The sequence below is a fragment of the Heteronotia binoei genome, chromosome 5 (assembly GCF_032191835.1).
Source record: "Heteronotia binoei isolate CCM8104 ecotype False Entrance Well chromosome 5, APGP_CSIRO_Hbin_v1, whole genome shotgun sequence".
NCBI lineage: Eukaryota > Metazoa > Chordata > Lepidosauria > Squamata > Gekkonidae > Heteronotia > Heteronotia binoei.
In genome coordinates this window covers 154,824,537-154,843,681 of record NC_083227.1, presented here as the reverse complement: position 1 = coordinate 154,843,681, position 19,145 = coordinate 154,824,537, and the positions used below count along the sequence as shown (strand labels likewise).

At 41.6% G+C, this 19,145-nt stretch overlaps 1 protein-coding gene across 1 annotated transcript in view; it reads left to right on the top strand.

Moving 5' to 3' along the window:
- DOCK2 (dedicator of cytokinesis 2) overlaps positions 1–19,145 on the top strand; it is a 536,841-nt gene that overhangs the window by 379,070 nt on the left and 138,626 nt on the right. The window contains exon 30 of the mRNA XM_060240619.1: positions 18,146–18,224. Within this exon, the coding sequence (XP_060096602.1) occupies positions 18,146–18,224 (79 nt within the window). The remainder of the gene's footprint in view (positions 1–18,145; positions 18,225–19,145) is intronic.

Here is a 19,145-nt window from a genome sequence, read left to right as displayed (position 1 = left end):
ACTGACCAGGTTTTCTCTATTATAAACCTGTGGAGCTTTAATATTTATGATTTATTTGTATAAGCCTTTTCTTTTACATGTGACATGACTGTGACTGAGTACTATATCTTTAAGGAACACCTAATGAATTTCACCTGTGGACATATAAGTGGGGAATTAGCAGTGTGGAGTTATGCATCGATTTGCTTGGAGACATTTGACTTCTTTCTTGGCGTTTATACCCTGATATCTGAAGTGTATTCTGGATGGTAATGCTCTTTATTTTTTCCTCCCGTGTATCCCAGGCTTTGTATTTACAGAACTGATGTCTTACAATTAATGTTTTTATTCTGTAAATATTATGCAGCTTGAAGAAGCAATAGCGAAACAAGACAATCGTACGTTCTTGTTGCAATGAATGAACTTCTGGCTGCCTTATTAATTAAAACTGAACTCCTGGTGTCACCAACCTTCTTCGGTGTGTCATCGGACTTTCTGGCAAGGAGACTGCATTGATTTGCACAAAAGTTGGACTTATCTTCTGATGATTTTTTTGTGATGTTCTGTTTTGTATAAGGGATTGCATTAACTTGCACTTTAGTGTGATTTACAATGTATTAATTTTTGATAATATTGTTATACTTTTTGATTGTGGAGGCTGGTAACCATGGAAGCTTGTTTGCTTTATCTCTTGGCTACTTATTACCATGGTTCTCTTGTGGGTTGCTTACTCCGTGTTCCCAGTAGCAACATATGGCTGCAAAAGTTGGACCATGAAGAAGCAAGACAGGAGAAAAATTGAGTAATTTGAGCTGCGGTGCTGGAGAATGCTCCTGCACATTCCTTGGGCAACAAAGGTGACAAACTTGCAAGTATTGGAGTGCATAAAACCAGACATGCCATTGGAAGGAACAAATCACAAAACTGTGACTTACTTATTTCACCCATGTCATGTGGAAGAACTCAACAGAAAAAGCAATTATGCTTGGATTGGTTAGCAGCAAAAGGAAACCAGGCTGCCAAAGAATACAGTGGCTAGACATCATAAAAGTCAAAACCATAAAAGTCTGATCATGGAACAACTGAAAGAAATAGCACAAGACTGGAAAATGTGGAGAGAGCTGGCCCATAGAAACCACCAAGAGTTGAGCATGCTGGAATGGTTAACAACAACATACAGCTGTGTGGTGGACAGGTAAGCAGTACTGGAAACCACCCTACTCTTATATGTATCTTAACCTCTCCACCTGTGAGGATGAATCATGATCCTTTGTCTACTACCAAGATACATGTTACAACTTTATTTGCTCCAGTTCTTTGGAAGTGAAGTCACACCTGAGTGATTCACATTGGGTACCCTTAAGACTGCCAAAGTTAAGAAATAGATTTAGAAGCTCAGAGTGGTACCCAGTAGCAGCCTTACTTTAAGGCTTAATGCAGAAGATAATACAATACTATGGGATCTGACATATAGTTCTTAACTGAAAGCCAGTCTAACTCTTCAGCAATTATCTTAAAGCCATCCTGGACAGTGATACCATTTGCCATTGATCAGTAGTAGTCTTGTCTGACTGGTCTTCATCCATTCAATTCCAATATCCAACCCCATTTCCTCCCATTTTTACCATCCTGCAGATGAGCTTGAATGAGTGGCACTGTAAATTGGGAGTATGGGTGGAAGACTAGACCTGAAAGTTCAGCATACCCCCCTCAGTACTGCAGCCTATAAGTTTTATCACTGCAGCCTGTTTCCTCCCTGAAGGTGTATTTCTCCATGCAACACATAATTAACTAACCTATTTTACAGAATAATTTTAAGAATGTAAGGGGAAGGGGAAGACAGAATGTTGTTCAGACAATAGAAGCTGAGCACATGTAATGTATCATCTATAGGAGCAACAGTGCTGTCTTTTTCATCTGCGCAAGCTGCTCGCTAAAACGTGTACCCTTTCTAATATGCCATATTTAATATTATTTTAAATTCCTGAAAACGAAAAAGATCACCTAATTCTGAGTATTGCCCTCAACACCTTGGAATGGAGACATGAGACGCAAATAAACAGATTGAACGAGATTTATTAAACTGATCTGCAGCATGAACTCAACTTGATAACTCCAAAAGTTGCATGTGTCAACTAAAGCAGCCCCCGGAAGCTGTTCAATTAAGGGCAGTAGTGCTCTGAAACAAAAGGCAGCACAAATATTTATGTTGTGCCTTGCTCCTTATTGATTGCACATAATTTTATGCTGAGAGGTACTGAGCCCCCCTTGCTTCCGCCTATGTCGTACAGCAGCTAGGATTCAGAAAAATGCTGCCCAGTGTCAAGTAAGCTCCCACTCCATACTCCACTGGCCATATAGCCAGTAGGCGACTGGCTTGGATGAACTCCCTTCATTACTGAATGAGCCAGTTTGGTGTAGTGGTTAAGTGCGCGGACTCTTATCTGGGAGAACCGGGTTTGATTCCCCACTCCTCCACTTGCACCTGCTGGCATGGCCTTGGGTCAGCCATAGCTCTGGCAGAGGTTGTCCTTGAAAGGGCAGCTGCTGTGAGAGCCCTCTCCAGCCCCACCCACCTCACAGGGTGTCTGTTGTGGGGGAGGAAGGTAAAGGAGATTGTGAGCCGCTCTGAGACTCTTCGGAGTGGAGGGCGGGATATAAATCCAATATCTTCATCTACCTCACAGGGTGTCTGTTGTGGGGAGGAAGGTAAAGGAGATTGTGAGCTGCTCTGAGACTCTTCGGAGTGGAGGGCGGGATATAAATCCAATATCTTCATCTACCTCACAGGGTGTCTGTTGTGGGGGAGGAAGGTAAAGGAGATTGTGAGCCGCTCTGAGACTCTTCGGAGTGGAGGGCGGGATATAAATCCAATATCTTCTTCTACCTCACAGGGTGTCTGTTGTGGGGGAGGAAGATAAAGGAGATTGTGAGCCACTCTGAGACTCTTCGGAGTGGAGGGCAGGATATAAATCCAATATCTTCTTCTTCAGGGTGTTCACCAGATTCATCTTACTTGATTCCCCATATCTCTGCCACCTAGTCAGAGTTTAACCAGTTGGAACGACCTAACACCCATTCCTCAGCTGACAGTAAGAAGCAAGAAAAAGGGGGGCAGAAGTCACTGCAAATTATCGCTCAGCCTTGAAGCAATGAACTAATTCACATTTCATTGTACACATTTAATTGAGTGCAGTACACAGGTTGGGGAACATGCATCATAGGCGGTCAGTAAAAGCGAGCCAGTGTGGTATAGTGGTTAAGAGCAGTGGACTGCAATCTGGAGAACCAAGTTTGATTCCCCATTCCTCCACATGAAGACAACTGGGTGATGTTGAGTCACCCACAGTTCTTTCAGAGCTCTCTCAGCTCCGCATACCTTACAGGGTGTCTGTTGTGGGGAAGGAAAGGCTATTGTAAACTGCTTAGAGACTCCTCTGAGTAGTGAAAAGTGGATTATAAAAACCAACTTTTTTTTGTTTTTCTGTATAGAATTGTCTGTTTTATCAGAGTTTACTCAATTTTTCCCCCTGTTAAATATATAGTATATGTATTAGAGTTTTACCCTCTTATTAGATGGTGCTAGGATAAGGCTGAGAGTCTTTACAACATTTCTCGTGTGAAGAAGTTTTTTAAAGTAGAGATTTAGAATGCTGAAAAATCTAAGCTACATCATTCATAAAATACATGAATTTCTTTATTGCGGCAAGGTAGGCATAACAGTAAAATGAAAATTTATACCAGAAGTGCATTTCTATGATGAACAAGGTAAATTTGTCTGTAGACTAAGTAAGATGTTTAGGCAAACATTAAAGTGACTGATCAAAATAGTTTGCTTTGGTGACAGCTTGCATAAATGTTCCAAGCAATATCAAAAAACAAGGAAAGCCCTTAGATATTTTTAAAGAAAACCCTACGTGCTATTTGACTATATCTGATAAGAATGTTTCATGAGTTGCTTAAATCCACTTGGTTGTAACAAAATTGTCTCAAATTAAGTATCTGAAATTCAACATTTATCTAGTATTTTGTGTGTTTTTATTTATTTTATTTATTTATTTACATTAAATTTCTATTCCGCCCTCTCCGCAAGCGGACTCAGGGCGGCTAACAGTCAATTAAAATAACTACATTTACAGTTTAAAAACTAATAAAATATCATTACAATTGAAACAGTTTGCGACTTCTGACGGATAGCGAGTATTAGCAGAGAGCTGTCCGAATAGGCTGATAAGAATAGGCACGCTGACAAGAAGAGACTCCGAACTAGTTCTTCCAGAACTATTAGTGTATTTACAGATATTCACACAGAAGTGTAGTATATATACAATATTCACAATTCTGAGCTTCAGAATGGTTCGCCAGACTACCAATAATACAGAGAGGAAAAAGACTCTGGCATTCAGCTCCTTTTATAGTTCAGCCCACCTATCGGTGAATATGCTGACTCATTGTGACTTCAGCGACTTCCAGGCATTGCATCAGTCTGCCTTGTGATCCTTATCACATGACTTCAGTACTTTGACATTAGATGATCTACCATGCTTGACTTGTAAGCTATCCAGTCACTGACAACGTCAGTGTGTTCAGTATATCAATAGGATTGAACTAGAATAAGAGCCTTCTTTTTCTGAAATATTTTCCCATTAAAGGAAATGTGAATGTTTGTACACACATGACCTGACTTGCATAGTCCAGGCTAGCCCAGATTTATCAGGTCTTGGAAGCTGGGCAGGGTTGGCCTTGGTCAGGATTTGGATGGAAGACCACCAAGGAAGTCCAGGGTCACTACACAAAGTCATGGAATGGCAAACAACATCTGGATATCTTTTCCCTTGAAAAGCCTATGGGGTTGTCATAAGCTGGCTGTAATTTAATGGTACTTTCCACTACCACATATGCATACATTTGCTCACTTTTCAGGCACCACAACAAGGTGAAAAATGTTAGTCTTCAAAGAGGCAACTGTGCTTCATCAAGATGCCTCTCCTGTCTTTGTCAAATACTGTGCCGAGAGAGCAGAAGAACAAAGCTGTGTATGGCCCTTCCGGTATCTTCTTTAAAGCAGCTGTAATGGAGGCAATAGCCAATACTAGGCGCAGTACGATACTTCCTCTGTCCTGGCAAAATGCTTCGCCAAAAAGCGGGGAAGATTCCCATTTCACAGTGGATCACTTATTCCTAGGGTTTCGTTGTTCTTTAGGTGAGATTTTTGTTTCCCTAAATCATATTATACTGGGAAAAAAAAATATGAACTCCACAAGAATTCAGTGTTGTCTGATACACTGAGAAGGTGAGCTGCTGTTGGAAAGACGCTGTCAACTGTAATACAGCCTCTTCTGGAAGACAAGTTCTTTTTTAATCTGGTTCTTCAGAGTCCTCTCTTTCTCTCTTCCAGGTGGTATGGGCTTTTCATTTACATGTATGCATTCTGATTCAGTTTATGGCTCAGTGTAGATGTGAAGTATGATAGTGAAGCATGATTTTGAGCATTCTGAGCACAGAGAAAAATAAATGTGTTTTCTCTGCAGTGAGGACCCAAAGTAGCTTGTATCATTGTCCCTTCCATTTTATCCTTACAGTAGCCCTGTGAGATATGTTAGGCGAAGAGTGTATGACTGACCCAAAGACAACGAGGAAGCCTCTATGGCAGAGTGAGGATTCAAACTTGGGTCTCCCAAATCCTAGTCCAGCACTTTAACCGCTAAACACACTGGCTCTCCTCCCCACAATGCCCCAGGGATCAAAGCAAACCATCAGCCTTTTCTACACTTCGACCTTCACCTGGGTTTTCTCTGAGTTCAACTCACATTCATTTACCGCAGGAAAACCCTGGGCAAAGCAGTGTCCATATTTCCTGGGACAGCCACGGGGCAACACGAGTGTATTCAGTGTAATGTAGAAATGAAAGACAAAAAAAAAAACCACAGAGATAAAAACAGGGGTGAATGAGGATAATGTGGAAATGAAAAAAAGAGATAAAAACAAGAATGAACTTGAGTGTAATGTAGAATGTCAGTTTGGGAACAGGGTTGAAACAGGGATAAAGTCTAGTGTAGAAAGGACCAAAAGAAGATAGTCAAAATATGATGAGGGGTACTTTGCTCTGTCAAACATAACACTACTACCTGTCACTTGGTTCTCAGTTTGTGCATCTTGTGCCTTGCTCATGGACTGTTATTTTTCAGTAAACAATTACTTATATACCAACATCACTAAGGGAATACGTATGTATAAACATCCAGGGACAGTACAACTAGGCAGAAATACCTTCATGTTTTTCCCAAGTATGCAATTGATAATTACTTTGTTGGCACTCAGCACTCAGAGGTTGGCTGAGGTTCCAATGCTAAGCATGTTTACTCAAGAGTAAGCCTGTATTAGGTTCCTCCTTGACCTCTGGGAGTTGCACAATATGTGTGAAAGAGCTGCATGTAGCTCCTGAGCCATAGTTTGGCCACCGCAGGTCTAGATAGATAGTATTTGATGAAAGCTCATATTGGTCTTCAAGGATAGATGCAATTTACTTCTGAACCCCATTCAGGCTATTGGCATAGACCTCTAAAACCTTGTCTGGCTTGGGAGCAGCATACATGAAAGACCACTCACTCCTTGTGGACCTCCTTGACCACTCCTATAATCTTTAGAGGCCCTGCTTCAGGTGCTTCCAAGGCTAGAAAAATGGCCGTCTGAAAAAGGGCCCTCTTGGTCATGGAAACAACCTTTGAAACTCTCTCCCAGGGCAGATTCAATTGTCTGCCTCTACTGTTGCTTCTGCCATTGAGTGAAGACTTTTTTGTTTGATTGGTTGGTTTGACATTCCCTCAGTAACTCTTACCAGCTCTCCTCCTAGTCTGTTATTTTTGGATTGTTTACTGTATGTTTTATTTGTTTAAAATATTTAATATTTAAACTTGATAATTTATTAAATATTAAATATTTTTGGTTTAAATTTTTTTTAATGTCTGAAATGTTTTCATGTTCTCCACCTTGGGGATCCTGAATTGGATGAAAAGGCTCATATAAATGTTTTAAATAATAAGTAGACTCTTTCTCTAACTCTGTCAGCTCCTACAGGTCTGCTTCTGCGTTTATCTGTTTAATCCTATTGAGCAAACTCAAATAGAAAGTTGTTTTTTTTTTTTTAGTGCCAGCTATATCAGTGAGGCAGATCATTGGTAGAACTTAATAATAATAATACTTTTTATTTATATCCCGCCCTCCCCGCCGGGGCAGGCTCAGGGCAGCTCAAAACACATAACTACAATGTACAATAAAACCATACATGATAATTACAATTACAATTATATAAAATCATCATTAAATCCTTAAAACAACTTGTATTAAAATTAACATTCTGGTGCTATAACTTAGGTCTTCTATAAAATTCAGTGATTAAAAACATATCCAGCGAAACTTTCTTGGCTCGGTATTAAGTGAAGCCAGTTTGGTGTAGTGGTTAAGTGTGTTAAGTGGTTAAGTGTGTGGTGGTTAAGTGGTTAAGTGTGTGGTGGTTAAGTGGTTAAGTGTGTGGATTCTTATCTGGGAGAACCGGGTTTGATTCCCCACTCCTCCACTTGCACCTGCTGGAATGGCCTTGGGTCAGCCATAGCTCTGGCAGAGGTTGTCCTTGAAAGGGCAGCTGCTGTGAGAGTCCTCTCAGCCCCGCCCACCTCACAGGGTGTCTGTTGTGGGGGAGGAAGGTAAAGGAGATTGTGAGCTGCTCTGAGACTCTTCGGAGTGGAGGGCGGGATATAAATCCAATATCTTCTATCTTCTTCTGAAGGCTATTTTGAAGAGGTAGGTCTTGCAGGCCCTGCGGAATTGGTCTAAGCATCTCAAGGCCCGCACCTCCTCCGGGAGTTGATTCCACCGTAGTGGAGCTGCAATGGAGAAGGCCCGGTCCCGCGTAGTCTTCAATCATGAACTTAGTCATGCTGTCCATTAAAAAGTAGCTTTGTGTTTTTTCCTGTAGAATTATATGATATTGTGCATGGAGATTACATGTATCCCCTGGATAAATTGGACCTTTTATTGCAGTCAAAGTAATAGTTCTTTTGAAGTGAATTATTCGACAATAAACAGACTACATTCTACTCAAAGAATGAGCTGAATTCAAACTTGCTCTAAGTGAATGGGAAGGCACTTCTCGTGCAAAAAGTGGGGAGTGATTTCTACCAATTCACCCTTCTGGCTTTGGCCCTTGAACTGCATCTCACATTGTTTTTGAAGCTCTATCAGCTCCGAGAAGCAGCTGGGATATGAAATAAGAAGCAACAAGCTCAGACAGATGTTGGAAATGTAAGCACCATGAAGGTTCTTTTTTTCATATGTGGTGGACCTGTGAAAAAGCAAAAAACTTTTGGCGGATGATACAACAAGAAATTTCTAAAATTTTGGGTTATGACTTCAAGAAAGTGGCAGAGACTTTTCTGCTAGGATTACAAATAGAAAAATTTCCGAAAGAACTTTAATTTGGTATCTGCTCTCAGCTGCTAGGACATTGTATGCGCAGCTGTGGAAACAAGAAAAAATACCAGAGAAATGGGACTGGATTGTGAAAGTTTTATCGTGGAGCGAGATGGATAAATTAACAAGAACTTTGAGAGACTATGATCTGGAAGTGTTTAAAAAGGAGTGGAAGAAATTTAAAAAATATATAGAGTTAGAATGGAACGTAAAAAGACATTGGACAATCTTTTAATATGAATGAGAAGAAAAAGACAGTGTGTTTTGATGGGTTTGGGATACCTTTATATTTGGATTTAAATATATAACTTCGGGGTAAGTCTAATAACGGAGGGAGGGGGGAGTGAAAATATCATATGGGTTAGGGATAGAAAAGATATAACTAAACATCGTAACCGTAGGTTATTAATGAATTGTTAAAATACAACATTGGAGGGAGGGGGGATTGAAATGTCATACGGACTAATATTGAGATAATTAAGAAATAACTAAGTTGTATAACCATATGATATCAATAAATTGTTAAAACACAAAGAAGCAGCAAGCTCTGTCAGTGTTTGGATCCCAGCCTTTTGTCTCCAAATGCCAAAAACATAAAGAGTAAACCAGCCTTCAGAAACCAAGCATTATATGATTCGTCGCGAAAGTTTATTTTTTCATTGATGTCATATGATCTTGATCTGCACACATTATTGTTTAAATTCTGCACCCATGATACTTAAAAGTGCAATGAGTTAAACTGTCCTAGGGTTGCCAAGTCCAATTCAAGAAATATCTGGGGACTTTGGGGGTGGAGCCAAGAGACATTAGGGGTGGAGCCAAGATCAAGGCTGTAACAAGCATCATTGAACTCCAAAGGGAGTTCTGGCCATCACATTTAAAGGGGCAGCACACCTTTGCAATTCCTTCCTTCCATAGGAAATAATGAAGGATAGGGGCACCTTCTTTTGGGGCTCATAGAATTGGACCCCCTGGTCCAATCGTTTTGAAACTTGGGGGGTATTTTGGTGAGAGGCACTAGATGCTATATGGAGAATTTGGTGCCTCTACCCCAAAAAACAGGGCCCCCCAGAGCCCCAGATACCCGCGGATCAATTCATGATTTTCTATGGGAATAAATCTCCATAGGGAATAACAGAGTTCCCAGCAGACATTTCCCGCCCCTCCCCCTGCTTTCTGACGACCCTGAAGCGGGGGGAGGGCCTCCAAACCGGGGGATCCCCTGCCCCCACCTGGGGATTGGCAACCCTAGACTGTCCGCAGAGTTTTAAATGACTGTCCATTGAGTTTTAAATGTTAGAATGTCCGTAGAGTTTCTTTTAAAATTAAATTGTATGCTAGTTTTATTCCTACTTATGGTCTTCATTTTTTAAAAATGCAGTGAAAGGGGGACAATAGTTAAATATGTTATTCTTCTGCATTGGAGGGAGAATCTGCTGATTCACTGTGAACCTCTTTCGTGCTATTGCAGTAGCTGCTTTTAAGGTTGTAATCTTATTGCCTCCCTATGCACAATACACTCTGATGTGGCCAGTCTCTCCATCTCCGTGCCTCAAGGTGAAAAATTAAAGTTAACATTGCAAGCTCAGCACCTTCTTTTTCTCTTTCAATATTTTCCAATAGCAGAGTTGAGAGTAAAGGCAGAATCCTCCTGGCATTTCCCGTATCTGAAAAAAAAGCTCAGGGAAGATGAAAGTGAGACATATTTGTATTGGCTTGTAATCCTTTCTGCTCTTATCACAGTGGATGCTTTGCCTTAAGGAAAACAAATATGTAATACGCTTTCATATTTCAGGGAAAAATTGAGGACAAATGGTACAATTCACAGAAAGCATTTGTCATCTGCTCTTTAGGTATATATAATCACTTAACATTCTCTCTTCAAAAAAGCAGTATTGAAATTTCTAGAATATTGTGAGGAGTTCTTTGATTGTGACATACTGGAAATCTGGGCCAGGATCCAAAAGATTATGAAACGAGGTTTGTGACTCCCAAGAAAGTGTAATTTTTATGTATTTAGTTTTGTCAATTCATTATATATCAATAAAATAGTGTATTTTTGTTAGTTTGCCATGGCATAGAATTAAAAATCAGTTTTTAGACTTTATTTTTATCATCTATATATATTTTTTTAAATAAAAGATATTCAGGGGATACATTTACTGAAGAAAGAAATGTGGTTAACTTCTTAAAAAAATCAAGTTTCCAAGTGGTCAGGGCACAATGTTGTACCTATGATACATGTATCTAGAAACTATACCCTAACAATAAGTTACACGGTTCCCCTGTCCGCTGCAGTTTTATCGATAAGACATTGGCTGGGATCTAGGATTGCCAGGTCCCCCTGGTGACCAGTGGGGATCCGGGAGTAGGGTTGCCAGATCCAGGTTGAGAAGCTCATGGAGATTTGGGAATGGCGCCTGAGGAAGACAGGGATGTAACTGGGATACAATACCATAGAGCCCTCCCTCCAAAGCAGCCATTTTCTTCAGGGTAACTAATCTGTGTAGTCTGGAGATGAGCTGTAATTCATTAAATTGTATGCTAGGGGCATCACCAAGTCCCATCTGGAGGTTGGCATCCCTAATGGGGGCCCAAATTGGCTTGGGATTGAAATGCATGTAGAGAGGGAGCTTAACCATGTCTTTTTGTGCTGGTTTCCAAACCTGAACATATCCTTGGGAGCCAGCATTTGTTCAATTGGGGAAACTCAGATTGAATCCATTGGTGATGAGGACATGAGGATTGAGTAATCAATTGTTTGTCTAAGTGGGTCACATTTTACATTCCCACACCAGTAGAGGAAGGGCTGGCTCGCCCACTAGGCAAACGCCATTACCTAGAGCGCCAGCAGGTTGGGGGCACCAAATTTGACCTCCCCCCTAGGCAAATGCCTAGTTCCCCCCCCCCCCCCCGTGCCTCCTCCTCCCTTGCTTCCCCACCCCAGGTCAGTTTCAATTTCCGGAAGGATGATCGAGCGCCGCTCCGGGCTGTGTAAAGGTGGGTGGGAAGGAAGTGCGGTGGAGGGAGCAGCCACAGTGCCCTTCAAGCTGCCACTGGGTGCTGAGTGAGCGAGCAGCATGGTTTTACCCGCCAATTAGCTGATTGGCGGGGGGCAGCCTTTACACAGCCTGGAGCGGCGCTTGATTGCCCTTCCGGACATTGAAATTGACCTGGGGTGGGGAAGGGAGGGAAGATGAATCATGGGGGGAGGCGTGTGGGTGCTGTGGAGGGGGGCGGCAGGCCACCCAGTCTGCCTAGGGAGCCATGTGACCTTGGGCTGGTGCTGAGCAGAGGTGAGGCTATAGCAGAGGAACTGATAACATGATGTGAGTGACACACATGGATATCGCTTATGTGATAGTTGTAGTGTGACATCCATGTCACCATATTAATTACTGAATCAGCCTAGGTATAGGAATTACAACAATTAGAGTAGTCCCTTTCCTCTGCTTTCTTATCCCAGCACATTTTTTTTGCAGTTGACGTGCTGGATGATTTCTTCTGTTTCAGCTGCTGAACTTTCTGTCAAAGTTTTAGCAAGTGGCTAATCTCAAATTTCTAGTTGTCATGGTGTAGTTGAAAACTTTCAACATATTCTGAACATCAGTTCAATTATTCAGAAGAGCACTTTGTTTCATCTTCTCACTGGTTTTGAAGTATCCCCATGGCAGAATCCTCCTCGCACAGCAATCTAACATGCAAGAGATAAGGCTAGTCCTATTTTCTTTCCTTTTTTTTGAATTTCCCCTTCAAAACACTCTTTCACAAATTCTCAAGCTGCTTTAAAAAGAAAAAGAAAAAGTTGGAGTAGACTAAATATGAGTTTGGAGAGTTTCAAAGTGGTACCTGGAGAGAGGAATTCAGGAGAATTCAGGTCCTTGTGTGTTCCTTTGGACTGCAGCCTAAATTTACATCTGTATAGCTAAGTTTTCCAGCAGGCAAATTTAAAAATGCTAAACACCTGAGCAGTGCACTAAACTGAAATGCAATCAATGGCTCATAGCAGGGAAACGATAAAATTAGATCAACATCAGTTTTAAAACATTTGGAGCTGAGGCAGGAGGAAACAAATTCTTGAACAGGCGAGATAAAACGGTTTCAGTGTGCAATTGGTATGGAGCAGTATGAAACAACAGCCAACTCTTTCAACAGAAATGTTGACGTGAGAGCCTATTCTAGAACGGCAGACATTCTGCAGCAGATGATATGATATTAGGAGTTTTGTAAGGAAGCATTTTTCACTCTACCAGGAAAAACAGTCCATTCAAATTAAATCACTTCATCGCTCTGATGTCTACATGACAAGTCTTGCCAAAGTTCATACATTAGACATCTGTGCCTCTGACAAATTTCACATTTGTAATAGGCTGTCATATCGTGTCCAATTCCATATCGCAGCCTGTTCTCTTTGTGAATTGGCGGGCTGTCACACTATTGTTAAATTATGTCCGTCGTTCTTCCACGTCTCATGTTTTAACAATTCTGGTAATTATTTCATTATTGATCATGTAATCGTGTCACCTTTGAATTGGGACCCAGAATAGAAATGATGTCCACTAAAAACCTCCCCATCATGCAGGCTGATTCCTTGATCAATGGACAAAAGATTTTCATCTCCAGTTCCCACTTGGTTTGCAGTTTGTAACCATTTCATTCCAATAAAGCTGGATTTTAATTGAAAGAAATATAAGCACTGTGAAGTACCAAAATAGGGTTGCCATGTCCAATTCAAAAAATATCTGGGGACTTTGGGGGTGGAGCTATAAGCAAAGTTGTGACAAGCACAATTGGACTCCAAATGGGCGTTCTGGCCATCACATTTAAAGAAACTGCACACCTTTTAAATGCCTTCCCTACATTAGAAATGATGAAGGATAGGGGCACCTTCTTTCAGGGCTCATAGAACTGGACCCTCTGGTCCAGTCTTTTTGAAACTCAGAGAGCATTTTGAGGAGAGTCATCAGATGCTATGCAGAAAATTTGGTACCTCTAACTCAAAAAACAACCCCTCCAGAGCCCCAGATACCTCCCAGATCAATTCTCCATTATACCCTATGAGAATCAATCGCCATAGGGAATAATGAAGTGCCCAGCAGACACTTCCTTCCCGCCCCCCCCCCCATTTCTGGTGACTCTGAAGCGGGGGACAGGCATCTCTACTCACGAGTTGCTGAACTTCCAACTTCTTCAAAGTAACACAAAACAACCAAAGGCTCAAGTTTACCTCTCCTATGCAAACAGCCTCTGAAAACGGAGGGTTTGGGAGGGTCTGGGCTGTTTTCACAGCCATGTTATTCTCCCCCTGCTCCCCCCACCCCTATTCAGCCTTAAAGAGACAGACACACCATTCCAAGAGGAAGCCTTTTCAAGTCTCCGAAGGTGGAAAGGCACATGGTGGCTGTGGGGGCGGGGCTTCCCCTCACCGGCCAGCTGACTGGGAGCAGGAAGGAGGTTGGGAAAGTGAGAGAACCCCCGCTGGGACCTGGAGATTGGCAAGCCTATACCAAAAACTGCCATGAAACGTTTCCACCTTCACTTTCCTCTCTCTGTCATGCTGGAGTTGCTGAATGTTTAAAGACTAAGAAGCATAGGGGAATGTTGTAGGAAGGGGAAATCACACAATATCCCCCCTCTCCATGCTTGCGTGTTAGAACTAGTTCTGTGAGTTGAAGAATAGTTCGTACAATTAAGGGGAGTGGTTTTGAGTAGTTTTCCCGTCTTGCTGTAGCTCTCCATGCTAAATGGCCTTCTGTTATGGAGAGTTCACCCATCCCTTAGCTACAGGATTTACAGATCAACATGGGTAGTTTCCAGGATTGTTAAGCCCTCACTATTTTCTTTATAAATTAACACAGTGAACATGAACATTCTTCATACATCTTGTTATTGCTCTTAATATTTAAATCTTATTTCCCTTTCCTGATCACATGGGTAAACCTTACTGGAAACAGGATCGCATGTAAGATATTGATGTGATTATACAGCTGGGGCAATTTAGAAAGAAGTGCTGCTGTGAACACGGAAAACACTGCTGGATGTATTAGTGTATTCTCTGTTTCAAAATTAGTGCCCCTCCCCCCAGCAAACAACATGTTTATGGTTGGCTAGGCATGGTATCTGCGCACACATAAGGGAAACATCCTGTTAGCTGGCCAAATACTTTAAAAATTGTAGAATAATGTACTTAGTTCCTATCAACAATTCTCTCATTATGTCATTCTAATATAATTTTAGCCACTGTGTCCAACTTGTTCTAGTAATTTTTTTCTTGGCTTAAGAATGCAGCAAAATACCTGCTATACCGAACGGTGCTATTTTTTTTGAGAAGAACAATGAAAACAAAGCCACCTTTCCACCGCAGAGGATAACTAGTTAGTTCTCGGCAGTAAAGCATAAACTGTTCCACAGAGATAGCGAAAGCGACAGCGAAAACCCATCAGTAATTCGGCATAATAAAACGAAAATACAAACAGAGGCCTAAGCTATATTGTCAAATAGCAGTATTATCTCCCAAAGTCCTGCAAGAAAAGAAAGCCTCTAATTCACAATCACAATCCTAATTGTGACTGTAACATATGTCACTGAAAGGGTATCAGCCTCCCTCCCTCCTAGCGGTTTTCCTGGTCTGAAGCAGTCCTGGCATTTTGCAGTTTGGGTAAACCCGTGTGTGCACTTCTGGGTTTCCAAAACAGACCATGATGTAGTCAGTCCCCTTTGATTATTTCTGGTCTTGAAATAGTACAGCGAGTAACTGCGGAAGCTCCTTTACACCCGCTGCATTAGAAATTCAACTCAGGCATCCCATGCATAGGAATTAAGGAGAACCTACAACTGACGTGTAATTTTGCATAGAACACAGGATGGAGACCCCAGACCCAAATTATTTACTTTGTAATGCATGAATCAGTTCTAGAGTTGCCAATTCCCAGGTGGGGGCAGGAGATCCCCCAGTTTGGAGGCCCTCCCCCTGCTTCAGGGTCGTCAGAAAGCGGGGGGAGGGGAGGGAAATGTCTGCTGGGAATTCTGTTATTCCCTATGGAGATTTATTCCCATAGAAAATCATGGAGAATTGATCCGCGGGTATCTGGGGCTCTGGGGGGGGGCTGTGTTTTAGGGTAGAGGCACCAAATTTTCAGTATAGCATCTAGTGCCTCTCCCCAAAATACTCCCAAGTTTCAAAAAGATTGGGCCAGGGGGTCCAATTCTATGAGCCTCAAAAGAAGGTGCCCCTATCCTTCATTATTTCCTATGGAAGGAAGGAATTGAAAAGTTATGCCGTCCCTTTAAATGTGAGGGCCAGAACTCCCTTTGGAGTTCAATGATGCTTGTCACAGCCTTGATCTTGGCTCCACCCCCAAAGTCTCCTGGCTTCACCCCCCAAAGTCTCCTGGCTCCAACCCCAAAGTCCCCAGATATTTCTTGAATCGGACTTGGCAACCCCAATCAGTTCATATAATCTTCCCTACAGACCAGCAAAGAGGTTGCCATGCAGACTTCATGGGGTAGAGAGCACTCTAAATGAGGCGCCATAAAGAGCTGGGGGGGGGGGGGAACCCAGCTTTTTTTGTTATATTTTAAGCCTTGCTTAGAAGGGCTTAATCAAAGGTAGTTGGGAAACAAATAATGGTGGAGGCATACACAGCCAGGAGCTGCCTTCTTTCTTTTTGGGAGAGTCTTACCCTGTGAGTACCATAATTTTTGTTTATACTGGATCTACTTAAACTTCAAATGGAACAAGGCTCACTCTCTTCGTGCAACATTCAGCCAGTGGTTTGGTGGCATCTGATTGTCTCCACCCTTGCAATAAATGTTTTGCTAGCTCTTGTTCAGCTATTCCCACCCACTGTCCCACTGGTAAACAGTAATCAGGGCACCCGTTACCAATCCGTGTTCATTCAATTACATAAATGACATACAGTTTGATAACACAGCAGAGCAGCCCTCTTAGAGCAAGACAGTCCCATAATACAATATCATGTGTCCAAGTGATCAGTTCTGTCATATTAAAACCTACTTGTACTGTGAAGCAAATGTGTCGTGTTGTGCTAATAGTGTGCTAGAGGCTTATCGCAGAATGACTATGTACACATTTTACAAGAGCCACCGGAGCGAAAATAACACAATGACTAGTGCCTGTAAATGTTTATTTCCCTTGCTTTAAAGGTTTTATGCCCGGATCCAAAGAGAAAATTTGGCCATGCAGCAACCCTCTCTCAGGTTTTCTGATTTCAGCTTTACACAATACATTGACAGAGCTCCCACAGTTTCCCCAAGATCCAGAAACAAGTTGGTGGTGGTGGGGGTAAAATTCAGAAAGTATGTGCAAGTATTTCTAGGGGCTTAACAGCCATATATATTCTGTTAATAAGACGGATATGGAAATAGGTTGTCTTAATAAATTGGCAGGGCTTTCACGAACAGCAGAGTAGCAGCAATCGTTCCAATTCAGGCGTCTGTTATCTGTCTTGTGTATAATTACAGAGACCTCATGTATGGACTTTTTTTGGGGGGGGTGGGTTTCCAAAAAAAGATGGTTGTGTTGATTTAAATCTTGTATGTACTACTAGAAAGAAAGAATTGGTTAATAAATAGAATAAATTAATAGCTGCATGTATTTCATGTTAGTAGGCATTATGCAGGCGGCTGGTCTAATGAGCTAAAGACTTCATCTAAATAATTAAAGAAGTTAATATTTCTGCATGGCTGATCAGTTGAGAAAATCTTCGTCTTTAAAAACTAAGTGCATAGCAGCCCCTTGGGAAGTAACTTCTGTGTGGAAGATTTATTGTGTCATGGTGTTCACAAGAACAAACTAGAATATGCAGCCTTGTTTTCTGTTTTGGGTACTAATTAGAACATATTGACTACCAGATATTAAATGAATTAGGGTTTGTAGAATCTTTCGGGCTCAAGTGCCGTGTTCTACTGGAGAAAGTTTTTCTTCCAGACGTTTCGTTCTCGGCTGCGGAGAACATCCTCAGTGGTGTTGCAGCCGGAGCAGGCGCTCTGACCTTCTTGGCTGCTGTGCATTGAGTGAGGCCAGGGCTGCTGGAGAGCTGCTATTTCTAGGCTGGAGGGGGTGTGGTGAAAGGGCAATAGGTGAAAGGGCAGTACATTCCACAGAACAATCAGCACAGTCAACAACCATCTTCCTTTTCTTCACACCCCTTCCAACCCTCCCAGCAATTAACACAGAACAATGGTCACATTCAACAGCCAGTTTCCTTATCACTACCCTTCCAGGAAGCCCCACCAAACAATGGGCACATCCACAAACCTATTGCCCTTTCACCACACCCCCTCCAGCCTAGAAATAGCAGCTCTCCAGCAGCCCTGGCCTCACTCAATGCACAGCAGCCAAGGTCAGAGCGCCTGCTCCGGCTGCAACGCCACTGAGGATGTTCTCCGTGGCCGAGAACGAAATGTCTGGAAGAAAAACTTTCTCCAGTAGAACACGGCACTTGAGCCCGAAAGATTCTACAAACCCTAGTGATGTTACCAGCCGTGAAAACCTGAAATCTTTGATTAAATGAATTATTGAGCTTGTTCATACTGTACTATTAATTGTATTCCATTGTCAGCAATTTTATTCTGTGAATGTAACTAATCATTCATAGCTTACTTTATGCCCAATTTTGCCTTTATTATTTTTAGTATATTGCATGGCTTAATTTTGAATATTATTTGTTTCTAGGGTGTTCTTGAGAGCCATCAACAAATTTTCTGAGACCATGAACCAGAAATTTCTGGAAAACATGAACTTTGAAGAACAGGTAGGTGGTCGTTTCGTTTTAGTTGATTTTTTTAATCTGAAAAGGAATTTCTTACATTCCATCGTGTCAATATCTAAGTGGCTTTTCTGCATTCTGTCCGGTGACAGCACATCGCGCCAATAAGTTAGTTCAAATACAAAAAGATCACTGAAACATTTAAAATAATCCTGGTCTTTAAACTGTTTTAATATTCTTCGTTATGGTTATATAAAGTTCTAGCCGCAAATACAGAAGACATGCAAACTGAAATGAGCCTGGGGTTTGGAAAGGTGTTTTTTTCTTGAGCTATCAGATGCTTTTTACTTTTGCTAAATAACTAACAAAGGCATTTTATATATTTCTTTTGTTAGGGAAATTACCTGAAAGTTAAGGAAATTACCTGAAAGGCATCTGTCATGGTGTTTTCAGCTTATATAGTGGCAAAGTTCTACCAGAGCCAGCATCTTTCAGTTCAAGGACCCTGCTCAGTTCAAGATTTTAAGATATCAATAGTAATTCTTTCCGTATGTAATATGTGTACTCAGATCAAATCAAATGCATTTTGTGGAAAGCTGGTATCATGTAATATAAAACAGTTGTATGCAACTGAGGGAATTTAAGTACAATAAGGAAACATGTATATAAAGAGCCTTCTCACTTCTGTTTTATTTGCAGTAAAAAAGACTGTAGAATTTATAGTTTCGAGATGCTACAATATGAATATGAAGGCTCTAGTTAGTGATTTATCTTCTTCGTGGTCTCTGTGCTTCACACCCATGTGTCTGCGCTGATCCTGATCTGTAATTCCCAGCCTATAGAGAGGATTTTCATACCCTTCCCTGTGCCACGTATGGGGGCTCCACTGCGCATGCTCAAGGATCCTTTCTCCACACAGATAGGATCTTCCTCTTCGACCTGGTCGGTACTTCATTTTCTTGTTGT